This window comes from Camelus bactrianus, chromosome 11 (assembly GCF_048773025.1).
Source record: "Camelus bactrianus isolate YW-2024 breed Bactrian camel chromosome 11, ASM4877302v1, whole genome shotgun sequence".
Taxonomy (NCBI): domain Eukaryota; kingdom Metazoa; phylum Chordata; class Mammalia; order Artiodactyla; family Camelidae; genus Camelus; species Camelus bactrianus.
The window spans coordinates 30,468,933-30,488,206 of record NC_133549.1 but is presented as its reverse complement, the minus strand read 5'-3'; the positions used below and the strand labels follow the sequence as shown (position 1 = coordinate 30,488,206).

At 36.1% G+C, this 19,274-nt stretch overlaps 1 protein-coding gene across 1 annotated transcript in view; it reads left to right on the top strand.

Moving 5' to 3' along the window:
* The window catches only part of FHIP2A (FHF complex subunit HOOK interacting protein 2A), a 30,596-nt gene extending 12,961 nt beyond the window's left edge, over nt 1–17,635 (top strand). The window contains exons 6-17 of the mRNA XM_074373564.1: nt 2,071–2,364; nt 2,529–2,725; nt 3,800–3,914; nt 4,475–4,551; nt 4,637–4,829; nt 5,027–5,196; nt 5,583–5,726; nt 6,603–6,693; nt 8,745–8,888; nt 13,634–13,774; nt 14,116–14,219; nt 14,322–17,635. Of these exons, the coding sequence (XP_074229665.1) occupies nt 2,071–2,364; nt 2,529–2,725; nt 3,800–3,914; nt 4,475–4,551; nt 4,637–4,829; nt 5,027–5,196; nt 5,583–5,726; nt 6,603–6,693; nt 8,745–8,888; nt 13,634–13,774; nt 14,116–14,219; nt 14,322–14,427 (1,776 nt within the window). The 3' untranslated portion in view covers nt 14,428–17,635. The remainder of the gene's footprint in view (nt 1–2,070; nt 2,365–2,528; nt 2,726–3,799; nt 3,915–4,474; nt 4,552–4,636; nt 4,830–5,026; nt 5,197–5,582; nt 5,727–6,602; nt 6,694–8,744; nt 8,889–13,633; nt 13,775–14,115; nt 14,220–14,321) is intronic.
* The last annotated feature ends 1,639 nt before the right edge of the window (nt 17,636–19,274 follow it).

The following is a 19,274-nucleotide window of genomic DNA, read 5'->3' as shown; positions in this document are numbered from 1 at the left end:
ATATGCCTGCCTGTCTTCAGAGAGACATTTATGTTTAGACTTAAATACAAAGAACACCCTTCTGAATTAGTGCTATGTCTGCTCTAATGCGGTGTTTTTATGGCACAGACTTCTCCACAGCCTAAGGTGGTAGCTGTCTCCATTTTCTGAACTGATCGGACTGTTCATATGCTTGTAAAGTCAGTTCCTACAGCCTTCCTAGCATTAGAGTTATGTATATGCATGATATTTTCTCTTGCTGATCAGTGAGCTCCTTGAGGACAAGGAGTCTGTCTCATTAATCTTTGGGTCTACACAGCTTCTCTGGTATCTAGCATGATGCATAGTAACTTTTTAATTAACATTTACTAATGAACGAATCTTTAGAGAAATGCAGCTTTATTACTTGTAAGTACAGACAGTAACAGAAGTACTTTGCAGTTCTCAAGCACGTATGCCCTGAAATCTAATTTCTCTGTTCATTTATATCAGTCAATAGATGCACCTACTATGGGTTATGTGCAGATGGTAGATGAGTTAGAAACAGTCTTTGCCATAAAGGAGCTGGTAGTCTGGTGATGAGGGTAAGACTAACGTTCAGATACTGTAACCTTAGGTAGAGTAAGGTGAATGTCATAAGAAAGACACAAAGTAAATGCCCCTTAAATGCTCATAGGGTGAAGAGATTATATCTGCTCGGAAGAGGTTGTCTTTGACAGATGAGCCTTGACAGATGTTTAGATAAGAATGGGTGAGCATAAGTAAAGGAGTGGAGATAAGAAAGTCTGTGGTATGTTCGGGAAACAGTATAATTAGCAAGTGGTAGGAAAAGGGCTTGGACAGAGAAATGAGCATTGTCAAAGGCTTTGAATGGCAGGACGAAGAACTTGTGCTTGCCTGCAGAGCTCTTTAAAAATGCAGATTCCTTGGTTCCACCTCCAGATGGTCTCGTGCAGATCTCAGCGTGACTGGAGAATCTGCATTTTTATCAAGCCCCACAGAGGACCCGTGAAACCAGCCAACCATTATGAGTCACACTTTGAGAAACACTAGTTTAAGGAGTGAGTGCTGTTCTGAGATTATTCTTCCTCTTGCCATTCTTATCTGAGGTACCACCCCAGCAATAGTATTAGCATTTTAGGTGGAATAAAATGTTTTACATTCATAAAGACTATGGTATACAATTGATTTTGTAGGAAACTGGAAAGTTGTTTGAAGTATTCATTTAGTTCCCTAGAATTATTTTCTCTGAATTTATGTGCTATGAGCTCAATTTCTCAAGAAAATTTGTCTAAACTCTACTTTTAATAGTAATAAAAGTGATTTATGATAGCTATAACTTTGAAAGTAGAACTTTGAATTTATTCAGCATTTATTGCACTTCTGTGATGGGTGACACAGTTGATAGGCATTGCAGAGAAGCTGGTTTATGATGAATTCTAACGTGTGTGTGATTTGACTTTTGCTCTTATGTTTAAATGGAAAGCAAGGTACTTTTGTCTGGAAACTAATAATTTGCTTCAGTTAAGATTCTTTTTGTGTTTAGGTGTGTATGGTGGGGGCTGCACAGTATTTTAAACAAATCTTACTTTTATCCTCAAAAACACTAATAAGAATGTCCTCAGAGTACTGAGTTATATTTATAGAGCAGACGTATGAGGGAAAAACTTAGAAAAATCATCTTAGAAAACTAATCTAGAGGACTCAACATTGGGGCTATGAATTTTTAGTAAGCCCAGTGGTAAGAAAACAATTCACTGTAATTGAAACTTCCTGAATATTTTTTTTTCGCCAACATCAGTTGTTTTCAGTAGCAGACAAATAGTTATCACTAATATTGCTCATTGCTTATGGTCAATGTAAAACATTTTATAGATAGTGTTCTGAAGGGTGTCATAAATACCTACGTAATTAAAAAATATCTAAAACACTGTTTAAGTAAGTCTGAGTATTTTCATTTGTCATAACACTTTTATCCATTGCTATGATAGCTAGATATTGAATGTGTATTATAGAAAAACCCATTAAAATACTATTTCTCTTATATAAGGCTTTTGACGTGAATCTTACAAAACAACTATTCCTTTTCAGAATAAGTTGAAATCATTGACTTCCAAAGGAGCACCGAATGCAATTTCTGAAGAGACATTGAAAGGTCACGATTCCTTGTCAACAGCTACAGGACAGTCCTGTCGGCCGGAGGAACTACCCGGTGCTTCTGGAATGGAGCACACGGACTTAGAAGATGAGCCTCCTCCTCAGATGGATGAGCTGTCCGCCAGCTTGGACAACCTCAGTGTCGCTGCCCTGCCCGAGGCCACAGTTGTTCGTCCAAACCAGGATTACAACTTAGTGAATTCTTTGTTAAATCTTACTAGAAGTCCTGTGAGTCGTCTTTTTAACTTTTTCTCCCCCTAACATAATCACAGTTACAGAAAAAAAAATTTTATTTTGATGTAAAACAGTAAATCTGTTTAAGTTGAATTTTTCCAAACAACCTGACAGAGATGTAATTCAGGCACTGAAGGGCGGTGTGTCTTTCCCCTCAGGACGGCCGAATAGCTGTGAAGGCCTGTGAGGGCCTGATGCTCTTAGTGAGTTTGCCGGAGCCGGCGGCCGCCAAGTGCCTGACACAGAGCACCTGCCTGTGTGAGCTGCTCACAGACAGGCTCGCCTCCCTGTACAAGGCCCTACCTCAGTCCGTGGACCCGTTAGATATTGAAACAGTGGAAGCAATTAACTGGGGGTAAGAACCCTTATTTGTGTTTTCCCATAAAAGTGACTTCTTAAACCTACACATTTAAATCCATTTCCACTTTGCAATGATAGAAATCTTTAGTTTTGAAAAATATGACATTACTAGCGACCATTAAACAGGATTGTTTCTTGAGGCCTGTCTTAAATTTGTTATTGGGAGTGAATTGGTGTGGGAAAGCTGCTTTTCTTTTGTCTGTTATAGTGATCAGTTAAGACCTGATTTGCATTAAGATCAATAACTTTATCTGACCATATTTTTTAAAGAACAAAAAACCCTGAAAGAAGGAACCTTCTTTTTTTATAAACTAGTTCCACATCCCCTGGGGCAGTCTTAACAGTTTCGTGGCCTGCCTGTATGGGACCTCACCTCCTGCCTCTTTCTTTCATCCCTTCCCCCCAACTATTTGATTCTCACATGAATATATGATTATTGCAGAACACTTATGTGCTTTAAAAAATGTAAAACAGCATAAGTAAAATTACCCATAATCCCACCACCTATAAGCAGTCTAATATTTTGACATAATAAAATGTTACTGTTTTTCTGTGCATTTTTAACCCTTGTTTGATTCTTTCTCGTTTTTTTTTTTTTTTTTTCATGCTATATTCTATCAACATCTGTGGGCCAGACCCACTTGTTAACTTCACTACCGTGGTGCATTTTAAGGCAGGGAGGAAGCAGACCGGTCATTTCTTTCTGCAGATCCCCCTTTATGTTCCTTTTCTTCCATCCTAGTGGTTGAGAACCTTCAACTTTTCATTCCCATCACTTGGTCAGATTTATGGTGGAAGTATGAGGAGCTGTCTAAATGGGTTTTCTGCTACAGCTCCATTCTGTTTCAGTCTCTCATTCCATTAATCAGTGAAAATTATTTACAACTTTTATTTTAAAAGTTTCACCTTTGGCTTTCATTTATAAAACCTTCTGATTGTCCTCTAGCTTGCCTGTGTAAATGTACTGTACTGTGTGAGTTCACTCACGTGCCTTCCTCTCTCCACATGTTCTGACTGGATTAATGCTTTTGGGTAACTTTGGACTTCGCATTTCTTCCGTGTCCTACAGCTTGGACTCATACAGTCATAAAGAAGATGCTTCAGCGTTTCCAGGAAAACGAGCCTTAATTTCATTTCTCTCCTGGTTTGATTATTGTGATCAACTTATAAAGGAAGCACAAAAGGTTTGAATATTTTTGTTGTTTATTGATAACTTAAAGATGTAACTGTGAAATTTGAATCCTCAGTTTATATCCCTAAATATGTCTTAATTGTCTTAAATAGCACAGTTAGCGAAATAAATGAAACTAAGTAAACAAACCAAAAAAAAAAGTATGTATATATATGTATGTGTTGTGTGTGTGTATGTGCGTTGTGTGTATTACGGCTCTGGAATAAATCACAGTTCGAGTTCTGCCCTTACGTTTCTTTAAGTATTATAAACCCTTTACAAGGTAACACTGACCTCCCTTCATTTCTCCTCTTTAGGGAGATGTTAATACTATAAGGTAATTGGGATAATATTTTTCTCCTGTTCATCTTGTTCTTGAAAACAAGATAACATGTAAAGGACCCAATAGCTAACATCTAATCTAGGTTTATATGCCATCGATAAGGTGGTCAGTAGACAAGTTTGTTTCTCCATATTAATTCAGATGGAGAGTGCTCACTGATTTATTGATGTTATAAATTAATCTCTCTTCCCCATTAAAGAAAAGGTAATGATACTTATACTATGTTTTAGACTGCTGCTGTTGCTCTTGCCAAAGCTGTTCATGAAAGATTTTTTATTGGTGTTATGGAACCTCAGTTAATGCAAACGTGAGTGACCTCTTTACTTAAAAAAAAAAAAAAATCCCTGCATCCATGTTATTTTTGCCCGCTGATTACCTGTTTGTTATGGCAGGTCTGAGATGGGTATTCTGACATCAACTGCTCTGCTTCATCGCATTGTTCGGCAAGTGACCTCGGACATTTTGCTTCAAGAAATGGTGTTTTTCATCCTTGGAGAACAGAGGGAACCAGAAACTCTGGCAGAAATTAGTAGACATCCTTTAAGACATAGGTTAATTGAACATTGTGATCACATATCTGATGAGGTAAGCTATGTAAGGATTTAGAGTTGGACTTAGATTCTTTGACATACTGATTTTGATGTACTTGTGATGTTCTGAGTACAGCCTCTTTTTTGTGTGGCTTTTCATTTTGAAAATTGAACGTGTGACTTTCAGGATGGCGAGAAGAATAGTTTATTTAAAATATTTTTTCAGTTAGCCTTTGTCATTTTTGGTTTCAGATAAGCATAATGACATTAAGAATGTTTGAACATCTTTTACAAAAACCCAATGAGCACATTCTTTACAACTTGGTCCTAAGAAATCTTGAAGAAAGAAATTATACAGAATATAAACCTGTGTGCCCAGAAGATAAAGATGTGGTGGAGAATGGACTGATAGCAGGAGCAGTGTAAGTTTCTCTCCAACTCTGGGAGCTTAGCACTTCATATGGGATTGTCGTTTTCTCCCCTCTTATTTCTCTTCCTTGTCCATTTAAAAAAAAACCTCCAATGGTTTAAAAGTTTTTTAAAAATAAAATTTAGATGTCTTGGTAGTACTGTCCCTTTAAATTACAGGTGGTATTATCTATTCATTAAACCTGACAAAATCAGTGTAGTCTTCTTTGAAGTCTGATGTTAGTATAAAATGTTAATTTCTCTATAAAATATAAATACATTCATTATTCCTTAATTCTTTCATTAGCAAAATTATGTTTTCTAAGAACATAGCAGAGAATCTTTTGGTTTAGAAAATATAATAAAATGCTTTTTTCATACATCACTAAATTAAACTTAGAGATCTGGAAGAAGATCCACTGTTTACTGACATTTCACCAGAGAACACTTTGTCCAACCAAGAGTGGCTTAGTTCTTCACCTCCTGCTACTCCAGACCATCCCAAAAATGATGGGAAAACTGAAGTCCATAAAATTGTAAATAGGTGAGTTGCTGTATGAATTTGACTTAAATCTCTTCTACTTGTTTTTAGCTCTGCTCTCATATGGTTACAGAGGTAGATTATAAACTCAGTCTTCCCTTCTTTAAAGGTTGCGTCAGCTTTGTGAAATGCTTATGTAACGAGTGACAGCCTGCAGGCAACAATCAATAGCAAAAGAGAAGATCTACTTAGTATATAAACATAGAAATGAATAATAGTGGTTAAATAAATCTTCAAAGTACCCTACTTTTTTTTGTAATGTAAATAATTTTAAGTAATTTCCAATTGGAACAACACTGAGAATTTCCATTTTGACAGATTGAATTTACCAGACATGTACTCACATATGCAAAGCAGACGGCTATTCCTTTGTGTTATTTTGTGTTTTTATGTTGGTTTTTTTTTTTCAAGTACCCTTTCCCTGGCAATTTTCTTTTTCTGCCTTTGCAATCCTGTCCCTGATATGCCTGGGAGGTAACTTTAGAGAAAACTGCATGTGGTGCGAGATGTGAAATGAGGGTGCATAGAAATTGTAGGTGCAGTTACTTACAAGCCAGTTTCCGGAGGCTAACAAATCTCATGGCCATCTGTCATTGTGCTGTGATGTAAAAAGAGTCAAGTCGTCTTCTGCGTGCTTCTACTTTAAGTGGAATGAGTAATTTTTTAATAAAACCTTTAGAATAACGACAGAGTATTGAATCAGTAAATAGTAAAGACTGATTCAAAATAAGTACTTAAGAACACATAATTTTACTTTTCAAGTTTCCATTGGCATTAATACTTGGCCAAACTGAAGATATTGCTAGATATTTTAATACTTATAGAGATACTGAATTGTGAGAATATTGGTTTTATTGATCATGGCTTTTTTCACTTAAGTTTTCTCTGCCTGGTACCGGATGAAGCAAAATCATCCTACCACGTTGAGGGCACTGGATATGACACCTACCTCCGAGATGCTCATAGGCAGGTAAGGAAGTAACTAATTTTTTGACATGAAATCTAGTAAGAATGCACACACACCTCCTTGTCACTTTGCCCACAGCTGTTTCTCCAGCGGTTTCCCTTTTCCTACAAGACCTGGACTCCACTCTCACCACTTTAACTGCCTGCTGTGACCTTACTTATTTCACTGACTGTGTGTGTCTATTTCCCTCTCTTCCCCTTTCTCCTTGTCTTCCCTTTCTTTCTATCTTTGAAATTATATCTCCCCCAGATCCAGGTCCTCTCCCCTACTGATCTAAAATGTGATTGTGAAATGACCCTGCCCACCACCCACCACTGCTTCCGACCCGCAGGCTCTTACCCTTTCCTCTTCTCCGCCCCTGTTCTTACTCGAGCAGTAATGCACAAGCGCCGTCTCTTCCCCTGCCTTCCAGCTTTCCACCTCACTGCAGCTGCTTTCTCAAAGGTCTCCTCTTGGTTATTAACTTAAATGACCTTCTCTCAGTCGTCTTTCCCCTCTAGCACTTCACATTTACCAAATTCGAGGTTTTGAAATGTCTCAAAGGAGAAAGATGTACATTTAATTTTCATTTAAACCCTTTGGATTGAAGTATGCTATTATAGATAATTAACTTGCATATGTCTGTAGATAATTCATGATGCTTTAAGCCTGAATTCAAGTGCACATTACCCTGTGAATAACTAGATTAATGGGATAGCAAGTACCTTCATGTAACAGTAAAACAGAGGCAGTAAAGTGGTCCCAACCTCAGTAGTACCAATTGGATTTCTAAACTGCTTTGATTCTTTCTATAAAGTTTTATTTCCATATTCTGATTAAAAATGCAATTATGATCATTTCAGAAATATTAGAAAAGGGATAAAACAGATAGAAAAATTTTACACTATAATTTCTTAAGTGTTAATATAAAAATGCTTTATTAAATATTGGGATCTGATTTTTATAAAGAAAATTATCTCTTGAAAGCCAAATAGTTTAAAATTCACAGTATACTGAAGTTGGCTTTTTAATCACTTTAAATATCTTTTTCTTTCAAAGTTGAAGTTAGTGCTTCACAGTGAGAATATATTTTGTTTTAATTTCAGGTAATTTCTAAACTAGAGAGGTGAAACTAATTTTGCCTTATTGAATAAGAAGAATCTGAAAAAGGAAAGAATAAGGAAGAAAACTGCTCCAAATTTCTTTTGTTTAAATTCAAGTAAATTGTGTATTGGGGAAATTTAAAATTTTTTCTTTTTTATTATAGGGGATGTTTTTGTGCTTATAAAAGTCCATATTATGTATCCCACTGATAAACTGTGTAGTGAGGACCAGTGAGGAAGTTTCTTCTAATTTCCAATCTGTCACAGACCAACACTTTTTAAAAAATATAATAAAAATGAATTACTGGAAAAATGAAAAAACACAAAATACAAGCCCTGATTATTTTATCAGATTGGACAGACATAAAATTTACTCAGTGAAATTGCGAGAGAAGTTCCTGAACTTGCTCTCAGTTTTGGTACTTGTCTCAGCGCGATGGCAGTGAACAGTCTCCGAACCACACTCGGAGCGGCACTGTTTCCTCTGTCACAGCATGCCTGGGGAAGCACATCGGAGGAGAGTCAGACTTGCCTTCTCAGATGATGTGCATCTCTTCACGTATTTTACAGGATATTATATATTACATGTGACATTTTAGAATAAATTTGAAAATGTGGCTGACTTACTTTGCTTTGTAAATACTCTCTAAATCTGTGATGAAAATAAGTAAAGGGTTAGATTCCTCTAAAGGAAAGTGCATGAGCACAGCAGGGAAAGGTGCTTTGGGAGGGTTAGGACACGCCTGTTTTTCCAGCAACCTGAGTGGGTGCTGGTTGGTTGAACCTGCACATCGTGCCCCTCTCCAGTCAGGTGTCACCTACGCCCCTCCTCTCTGTCTTCGTGGCGTCTCACACATGGCAGACCCGAGCACTCGAAAGGATTTTTATGCCTATTTGGGGAAATGATTTCTGTTTAATCTCAACTTGGTCTTGGTTAGTTCTTCTTTAATGATCCAAATGCTTTCTCCCTAGTTCCGGGACTACTGTGCTATCTGCTTAAGATGGGAGTGGCCTGGGTCTCCAAAGGCACTGGAAAAGTGCAATTTAGAAGCAACTTTCTTTGAAGGTCATTTTTTGAAAGTTTTATTTGACAGAATGGGAAGAATTCTTGATCAGGTAATGAATTTTAAAATACTCATATGATATTGTTACCATTCACCATGAGTTCTCACGTCCTAGTTTAGATCTTCAGTAAAGTGGTTATAGTGTTTTCTTTTCCTACTAGATGATTTTTTTAATGGAGCTTGATTGCCAACAACTGGTGGGCTTCTGATGCATTCGTTATGTTAAAACTTATTTGGCCCACAGCCAAATAATTCTACGTTTTGTAGAATTGTATGTAAGGCCATTGTCTTAACAGCCTTAACACCTTTTGGCAGTGACTAGAGTGCTTTCCTTTTTTGACTTAGAAAGCCTTTTAGTTAGTACAGATACAGGTAGAGTGAAACTTGTAAGATTTATTAATTCAGAAGACCTTAAGTGTCATTCCAGGTTGACTCTTGAATGTTCTGGCCTCTTTAAAATTACAGAACAGTGTTAGATGAACCTGCTTCTTCAGACAGAACTTGTGAATGACACTCATTTTCATAAAAGGGAGGTGGAATAAAAGAGGTTAATTACTTATTCAAAGGTAGATAAAAATCGCCATCAGTCGATAGGTTGCTCTTGTCATTCTCACTGACTGTCAGGAGACCTGAATCTGGGATTCTAGAATTCCTCCTTCCCTCTCTCCTTGGCGAACAGAGTGACAGTTGAGCTTTGAAGTATTTTACACACTGGGATGTACACTTAAAACAATCTGGCATTAAACTGGCCTCAACATGGAAACTGAGTTAACCAATTTAAAATTAATTTAAAATTGAATGTTAAAGTACTTGTTCTTTTTAGCATTTTAGTTAAATAGTTATGTGAACATAGTGAGTTATAAAAGAAGTTTACTCCATTATACCTAATAAAACTGAAAAAGGAAAAAAAAAGATTGATAGATGTTTATGAAACTGTGACCACAATTAAGATAATGAACGTATCCATCACCTCCAAAGTTTCCTTGTGCTCCTTTGTAATCCTTCCTGTAGCCCCCCTACTCCTGTCCCCAGACAGCCACTGATATGCTTTCTGTTAATAAAGATTAGTTTGCATTTTCTGAAATTTTATATAAATGGAATGATACAGCAAAAAAAAAAAAAAAAAAGAAAGAAAAGAAATTTACTCAATAAACAGGCTGTCTTCAATAATCAGAAAGCCAAATAGATGATAATTAAGAAGTATTTCACTGGGTTGGACTTCAGTCAGCACTGTTTCTGATAGTAATAAATAAAGACACAGAGTAAAGTCCTTTTTTTCCTTTAACCTCTTAACAGCACATGCTGAATTTCTAGTGTGTCATTGTTGGCTGGTTGGTTAGCTTTTATGCTTAACAGCTGTGTTTGTATTTCAGTCCACCTACTGCAGGTGTTACGTCTGCACATCATGGCTGTGTAAACCTCCTGGGTGGCGGGATTCATCATTTTATTGTGTTTTTTGTGCTGATTCTCTCGCCTTAGTTGAGATCTGATTAAACTAACATGCAAGAGACATGAACACTCAGCATCAAGTCAGTAATCTTTAGAAATTTTGACCAAGAACACTAAAAAAGAATCTAAACTTTTTTAAAAAGTAGTTTCTGAATTGAGTGGAAGGATCCTCTCTGAATCTTCATCGCACTTTTCCCCTTCAGTTTGTGGAGAGCTGACGCAGGGTGCATTGGAGACAGAATGCCCCGAAGTGCTCACAGCTCTGTCTCTGTGTCCCTGAGAACCCTTCAGAGAGGTGATTCGCACACAGCATTTCACTCGTTCTGCCTTTAACCCTGAGTGATAGGCAAGCTAGTTCCTAGTGTTATTGTTCCTTACACAGCAGAAAGCCTTCGTTTCAGTTAATGTGACTTAGCTAGTGCACTGTGGAGCCTGGCCCAAAACCTTTTGTCTCTAAAACCCTTCATTTCCTAAGCCTTTTTGGGTAAGAACGTTATATAGTCAGGTCTCAAAGATAATCATGAGTCCTTACGTGCCCGGCGTGCTTGGTTTAGTTTCATTTTCTTTCTTTCCTACATGTTTTTGCTAAAGACAATGTTTGTATTTTCTTAGTACATATATACCCCTAATAGGGTCAGGGTAACCAGGCTGGGATTAAACATTTACTATGGATAATTAATGAAGTAGCTATTTCTGCACGTGAAGTTGAAAAGTTATGACAGCAACTATTCATGGCACTATTGTGTTGTCATAATGATAATTTAAAAAAAAATTTTTTTAGTGCCTTTACTATTGTTTGTAACTGGTGATCTTAAGAGAGTAAAACACTAAGGTCCGTAGCAGAATGTAAAGAACACCAGGAGAAACATAGGGAGGCCCAAGTTCTTGTCCCAGCTCTGACAGGGAACAGTTTGAACTTGGGCAACTAACCCAGCCACTCGTCATGTTTTCTTGTTTTTAAAGGGAAGTTGATATTACTTAATTTGGTTGAAAGAATTAAATGAAAAAAGCAATTTAGAATTCTTTTGAGAATACAAAATCTTTTTAAATGCAGGTATTAAAAGAAATTTAAGAGACTCAAGTTGTTGAGGTTTTTTTTTTTTAATTTGACTTAATTCTTATTTTGACCATCTACACATTTGTCTTTAAGTAAAAGGGTTGAGATTGAGTTTGCAGATGACATCAGTATGGTTTTAAGTTAATGTTTATTGTCCTAAAATTCAGATCTTGTATTTGGGGTGAACTCAGTCAAAAATGGATCAAGTCCATTTGACATGTCAGAAAAACCCAGTTAGCTTTCATTTCAGGTGAATACTGTATAAAGAACAAAATAAAGGGACCTATAATAATAGATACAAACATTTAGACTGTTAACAATCCCGCCAAAGGCCAGCTTGTCTTAAAGTTATTACCAGTATGAAGTGGAGACCACTTCAGTATATGGTGGAACGATTTCTGTTTAGCTGGAATTTATTTTCATTTTCACAACATTACATTATAACCTGAAACTAACACAACATTGTAAATCAACTATACTGCAATGATTAATAAATAAGTAAAATATAACCTGAGCCAATCTGAAGTTTCTTAAGCAACCAAAGATGCAGATTCTTCTTCAAATAAAGCTTAAAACCAAAGTAATACCATAGAAAGAAAATACAAAATTCAAGTGGCAGTATATCCTTGTTTAAAGCCAAATTTTGTCAATTTACTTATTTAGGCACCAGTAAATAGCAGAATTTAGTGACCTAAAAATCTGAATTAACTACCTGAAATGAAGTCACGTACAATACTTAAGTTGTATTTTAAATGATTTTATTCACATTCTTTACCAAATGCATTCTTTTCAAAAAACTTTTTTAAATGTTTCCTTTGTGCCTAAAATAAAATTTAATGTGAATTCATTGTTATGAATTGAATCTTGGAGGTTATTCTGTTGCAAATATTGCCAAGTAGGAGATGCCCTTCAAACTACCCTTTAATAGGAATTGCATCTCCTTTCATTAATCTTGCCTACGGCTAGATTTTGAAAAAGAGTGACTTGGGGTAGTTTTCTTCATTCAGAAAATCTATGTTCATAAATCTAGTGCTAAGTAGAAATGACTAAAATTGAGCTTAAGTTTTTGTTCATAGAACAGTGTCTTTGATATCTTCTGGCATGTGCTCAAGCATTCGTTGTCCTCTGAGTGCCAAACATTCACTTCTTAATTGATGTTCATTATGATCAAGGGCTTAAAAACTGCTCAGTGAATGAGGGTAAAAATTCAGATTCCATGGTTAGTATTAACTTGGTCCTGAGCCGCTTTCCCCTCCTCATCACTCATCCAGTCACCTGAGTTCTTTCCAACCTTCTCACTGAAGTCAGTTTTGTTTCAGCCACTCAGTTTCCTTTGGTTGCTTAGAAGAAGATAACTGGAAGGTCTAAGAGATTTCTGTTGAAAGTTCTGGGCACAATAATAGCAACTCTTTTTGTCTATTACGCCTTTGATTTTGACACACCGTGTACAGCATCTCCAAGCTGTTTTCTGTGAAGAATAAACAGATTAAGTATAAAAAAATAGAGTCATCTGTACAGAAGCCTCAATAAACATATGTTGAATAAATTAAAAAAAATTAGAGTTCACGTCAAACTGTGATACTGCACACAGAAAACCGTGTGAGGAGCTATACGCAGACATACAGTTATTTTGGAAGAGTTAATATTCTTGCAGTAAAGGAAGGGATCCCTGTCTATAATCATGGTTTTGAATCTTCTCATTCATTTTTGAGGCATATGGTTGTCATTTCTATCCCCAAGTACTTTCATCCTGTTGACAGGATTCTGTGATGTATATGACTTTATTGTGTACATGCTTTTGGTAACTGGCAGTAGTTGAATAATTTAAGAGATGAGGAATATCACTGCTAAAATTAGCCTACTATAAAAGATTTTAAAACCGTCCCTTCCATCTTTGGTCTTATACTTGATGTGTCTTCTGTTGTTTGTAATTAATATTACGTGTGACCCTGGTGGGCCTTGAAGACCTCTTGAATGCTGTTATTAACTAAAACAACCTGCGTAAAACAGACACATTCTATGTTATTTATTTGTTTTTCTATATGTTTATATGCAGGCTTTTTTTCTTTTTAAGTTTTAGGACTGTGGTATGTGCACTTTGATTAAGATGGTAAGAGCTAATTTAGTTATGTATTTTTTCATTGTACAAGAGCATGTAGAGGGAGGAATAAGATGGTAGAATTTCCTTTCTTAAAAAGACAAATCGAAATGATGAATTAAGTGCACAGGTATGTATATCTATTAAATTATAGGTAATGTCAAATATCTTTTTGTTTTTTCCCTCTCCGTAGCCATATGATGTAAATTTACAAGTAACCTCAGTGTTGTCTAGACTTTCTCTCTTCCCTCATCCACACATACACGAGTACCTTCTGGATCCATATGTGAACCTTGCTTCTGGCTGTAGATCCCTCTTCTCTGTAATTGTCAGGGTGAGTTACCAGTTTTGTTGTTTTCTAGGATTGATAAACTTGACCAGTTGACATCTTAGTATCATCGTGTATAATCACTGTCACATAATGAGAAATATATTTGCTGTTTAGAAGTATTTTAGTACAGAATGTGGAGGAAAAAGAGATTCAATCTTTTAAATGATACATATAACTTTTGTGCTTTAAGGAATAGATATGAATCCTTTGTCAAAGGTTGTTATATGAATAGTGAGAGGTGACATTCTTCATTTAATAACAGGAGATGGAGTCTTTTTTTTTTTATTCTGAAAACCCCCATGTAGTTGTTCAGGAACTGAGTTCCTTTTGTCTCTGTGACACAGGTTGTTGGGGACCTTATGCTTCGAATCCAGCGTATTCAAGACTTCACTCCCAAACTTCTGTTAGTCAGAAAGCGATTACTTGGTTTGGAGCCTGAAGGTCCTATGTAAGTCAGTGTTCTCACATGTTGTTTATCTAAAAATTTTGCCAGAACTTGATGATCTGCTGATATCTTGATATTGCCTGCCTCCACCCCGTCCCCCTCCAGGGTTGACCACGTCACGTTGCTGGAGGGCGTGATCGTGCTGGAGGAGTTCTGTAAGGAGCTGGCCGCAGTTGCATTCGTGAAGTACCACGCTTCCTCCACTCCGTAACTAGTGTCTCTCAAGGAACCAAGGGGACAGAGCTACTGTGTTCATTTCATCAAAAAAGACTCAGCTCCACTCAGCCGAGAGAGGATAAAAAGCCTTTTTAAATGAAGCATTGCTGTAAACTGGACAGAACCATTCAGAACCCAATGAGTGGACACTCTCAGTAAATTGTTGTGTAATACTGTTTTCATTGGCTTTACCATAATGGTTCTAGATATAAAATTGCACGTCCTTGAATCCAGGATACAATCAAAGGAACTTCAGGAAATAAGCATTTCTGATGCCTGTGTGAAAAGCTGCAAAATTTCTGATGTCATGACTTTGATGATATTTCTGTTATTTTAATATCCTTTTAGGTAGCAAGGCATTTTGACATTCTCTGGGACTCAGATGCTTATATTCTTTTGGATTAATAAGTAGCAAAAAAACACCTAATTTTATAACTTTTTAAGGTCAAAATTCTTATTAAACAAAATAAGAAAAAAAAACTGTAAATGAGAAAAAATACAATTCAGGAACCATCAAATGAGTTAATAATAGAAGATAAAAATGTGTAGAGCACCATTAACTTTCTTCAGCTTTTCTAAGAATAACAATTTAATATGATAAAGAAATTCTTGATTAATATAATATATATATTTTTTAAAGAAATGTTCTTTTATTCTTTTGTGCACATAGCCACGTTAGTGACTTTCATGTATGGGTCCCAGTTTATCTAAACTGTGTCATTTTTGCAACAGCGTTGAATCTGTGCTCACCACTGGTAGTGTTTGCTAAAGTAGTATTTTTTGAGCTAATTAACATGTATTGGGTGGAGACCCTTTTTCCTATCTCTTTCTCCCTCTCTGAAAATTGCTTTATAATTTGATTTTCTTATTGAAATGCGTGGTAGGGTGTAGGTGGCAGCAATCAAAATACCAGTGGCCTCCTGAATGTTTACATTTTTTTTTTTCCATTTTGTTCACTCTTTTGTTTTAAATCATTCTAAAGAGATTTAAAAACAAACCTACCAACCAGTCTGTCCTGTTTACATATGAAGGAACTTGGGTAAATTGGTCTGTATGTGGATGGGTGTGTATGTGGGCACGTGGGGACATGCGGGCAGCTGGCAGCGCTGCGCCGTGCACAGCATGCTCGTACTTGATTTACGAGATGGTGTTTGCTAGTCCACGTCTTATTCTTCCTTTAAGTGATGCTTATCACTCAGATATTGCTTTTAAGCTTTCTTGGTCTGGTTTGGTTTGTTTTGGTTTGTTGAAATGTTAAGCAGCAGCACTTTCCTGTTTGTCTTTCCATTTGCTGATATTGGGGGAGCAAATGAGCAAACCTTCCAGGATGAAAGGGACTGTCGCTGCCCCTTCTAAGAAGCTGTTTTGTGTAGCATGTTTGCATCTGTACATCCATCATGTGACGCGTGCATAGAAGCATGTTTTATACCTACTGCTAATTTTGTTGTGTTCATTTTTCTGATTTATTTTATAGTTTTTGTCATCTATTAGGAACAAAATATCAAAAAATTATTAATATTCTTGGCACCAGAATGCTTACCACTGTTAAAACAACAAAAAGACTAAATTTCTAATTTAATGCAAATCCTTGTTAGCTCACTCTAAGAAATTCATTAAGCAAAACAATGAAAAAATAAGTGGGAGATAGTTACTTTGTGCATGATTTTCTTTAAATGATTTCTGATGGTGGGAAAGCATTATTTTGTTTGCTGTCTTTATTGATGCAAGGAACACTGCAACATCTCCATTTAAATGTAGTTGTAGTTTACTTTGACGTAGCCGTATTTAAAATAAGACATTAAGAGATATTAGATATTTCTTTAATGTTCTTGTAGTGTTCAGTAGGTGTAATGGCAGTGATGTTACCTCTCAAACCAAAAACTATTTTAATCCTATTTTCACAGTGGGACCTTAATAGCTAGCTAATCCATGAAACCAAGCTCAGAAAAGCTTTAACTCATATTTTTGTGTGTGTATGCTGCTTCTTAAAACATAATTATTTCCCTAAGTTATTGTAATGTCCTTGATTTGTAATCAGCTAAAGCTTAAGGTATAATTTATTTCTCTTCTAAGTTTATTTCTGTCTTTTTTTTTCATATTTACTTCAGACCTAGAGCCAGCACAAGTTCTCACAGTGAGTTGGATTTGTTGGTGAAACATTGTCCTGTGTGACTATTCATCTTTGTACTGCCTTTCAGAAACTGAATATTTCTGTTACTCAGTACTTGCAAAACAGTGACTAAAATGCACTGTTTTGGGTGGGGAATCCCACCCCAGCAATCGATTGCCATAACAAGTTCCAAATTGAATTTTAGCCTCGCTTCGCATTGGTATGGATAGGTATGCACATTCTTTTTTTTTTTTAAACCTCCTTTCTAACAGTATAGTCTTTGAGTTTATTTTTAGTAATGAGCCACATTCTTTACTTGATAGAACTCAAAGTTTGTCCTTAGCCAATTACCATCGTAGCACTCACATCTAGCTGTGTAATGTTCTCATCATGTATCTGTGCAATATGGAAGCTATGAGTGGATTCATAGCTTTTTGGTTTAATTGTACATTATTATCTGTGTACATGTGTATATATGTGTGTGTGTGTGTGTGTGTGTGTATATATATATATAAGGACCAAAATCCTTAGCTTGCTTACACTGTTGCTAGTGTGAAGAGTATCACACTTAATTTTATGGGGCCCAAATTATGGAATTACTTCATAATTCATGGTAACATACTTCCATAAATTATTGCATTATTATATAATTACCTTTTAATTATGAAGTTTATAGATATTGACAAAAGTTACAGTGAAGTGCTAAAGCCACAATTTATATGATAATTACATTTTGGGCTGTACAAGTAATCAAAATACGCATGTCATTGTGACATTTGGTATGTTAAAACATGGTAGAGAATCACATTTCTGGGCCCTGTAAGATAGTGTTACTGAAATACTCTGTTTTGCCTCCCGCCTTGTTTACATTAAACAAAGGATATTTGGTAAATTTTTCTATTGAACATTGTATAGGTTACTGACAGTGTTACCAAGGCCTGGAATTCTTGGGCCATCTGTGAAGAAAGTCTTCAGATGGTGATTATGTACCTACTGTCACTTCAAAGGAGGTTGTGATCAAGTTCAACTTTTTGTGCTAACAATGCATGCAGGACTAAGAGGGATAATGTAAAAATAAATAATGTAATTTAAACAGAGTGTCTTCTTATATTTTTGTAGAATTCTAACTGGAAACATTTCATTCACTGATAAATCCAAAACAATATATAAATGACATATAAATGGATATGACACACAGCAGTTCGTGGTTCACTATAGCACTGATTCCAGAGAAAGAAAAAAAGGAATATATCTGAATATTTATGAAGGGGGAATGTAGAGCCTGGTACATGCGTTCCACCCCACTCCTTAATAATCACTTCCCTAAAGGAAGGAATGTTTATGCAAGTCTTAGAAACACAATTCATTGTAAGCACTATTTCTTCATATATTTATAACACATATAAACACTTTTTAACTGACATCTAAAACAAGTAGACTGTAGGCTTACTCCATTCACTTGAGAATTTGCCAAAGCCCCGTAACTGGAAACAAACGTAATGCATGCACAACCAGAAAGAGAAAAGTCTAGCTATTAATCCCACCTACCCGTGATTCTTTGTGGTTAGTTACTCAAAATAGTTGTAGAAGGAAATAAAGAAGATAACAGGTTTAAGGAGGTAAGGTTTAGGCACTGGAGAGTCAAAAATTACCTCCTTGCCTTGAGTTCCTTCAAAAGAAAACTGCATTTTAGCAGTGCATGAGATCCCCAGTCTAAAAACTTGGTTCAGAATGTTAGTGTTCCACCTAGAAAAATATCTCAAGGGAATTCAAAGAATTAGCATAAGATTGTTACTGTTGAAATTTTGTCCAGTAGAAACTATAATCTCTATAAAATTTTTTTTTTTAAAAAAAAGGAAAAACACTGCATGACAGATGCCAAAGTTTCTATGGGAAAAATAGGTTTTAGTTGGTCTAAAGCCAGTTAGGAAAGCTGTTTCCTATGGGTCTTACTCATTGGAGCCTGGTTTTTCAAGTTTACTTGACCTACACCCCCACCATCCACATCAGAGAGATTCATCTAAGCCTGTTTCATGTACTCTTAGGATTTGACTCGTGTGCATTAGAGATTTTAATCGTGTTAAAATACCATTTCTTAAAGTACCAGAAATGTGATACTTCTTTGTCATCCAAAAACAAAACAACTTGATCAACAAATACTGAGAGCTTTCTATGAACCAAGTTTCAAGGTGCTGGGAAAACAAGCATTTCTGCCCACAAGAAGTCAGTATTGGTGAGGGTTCAGTGTGCTTACAAAAGTGAATGACAACACACATCGGTGAACACTGTTAGAGAAACAGCACCCAAGTGTGAGAGCCCAGGAAGAAGGAAGTAGTGGTGCAAATTACTGAGAGGGAAAATCTGAAACTCGAGGCTTGGCTGAATGATACTCTTACTTGTGAGTATAGATGGGCTGGATGTTCTGAGAAGTCATAACCACAAACGCAACTCGGCAAGAAATGGAAAACTGTTCTGTAGCCTATTAGGTTTACTGCGATGAACTGTTTCCTTCCATCTTTTTCATTCTGAGATTGGTACAAAGCACCAACCCCAACAATGGTGCCTTTGGGCCCATTGTCTCTTAGTTGATGAATAATAATTAACTGTTCTCATTTAAATTATCTCTTTCTAGAACTACTGTGTAAGAGAAGGCAAAAAGTCAATCGAAATATTAAAACGCAAAGATTTAAGAAGGCTTAAAAAATGATCTGAACATTGGGGGTATGATTTGG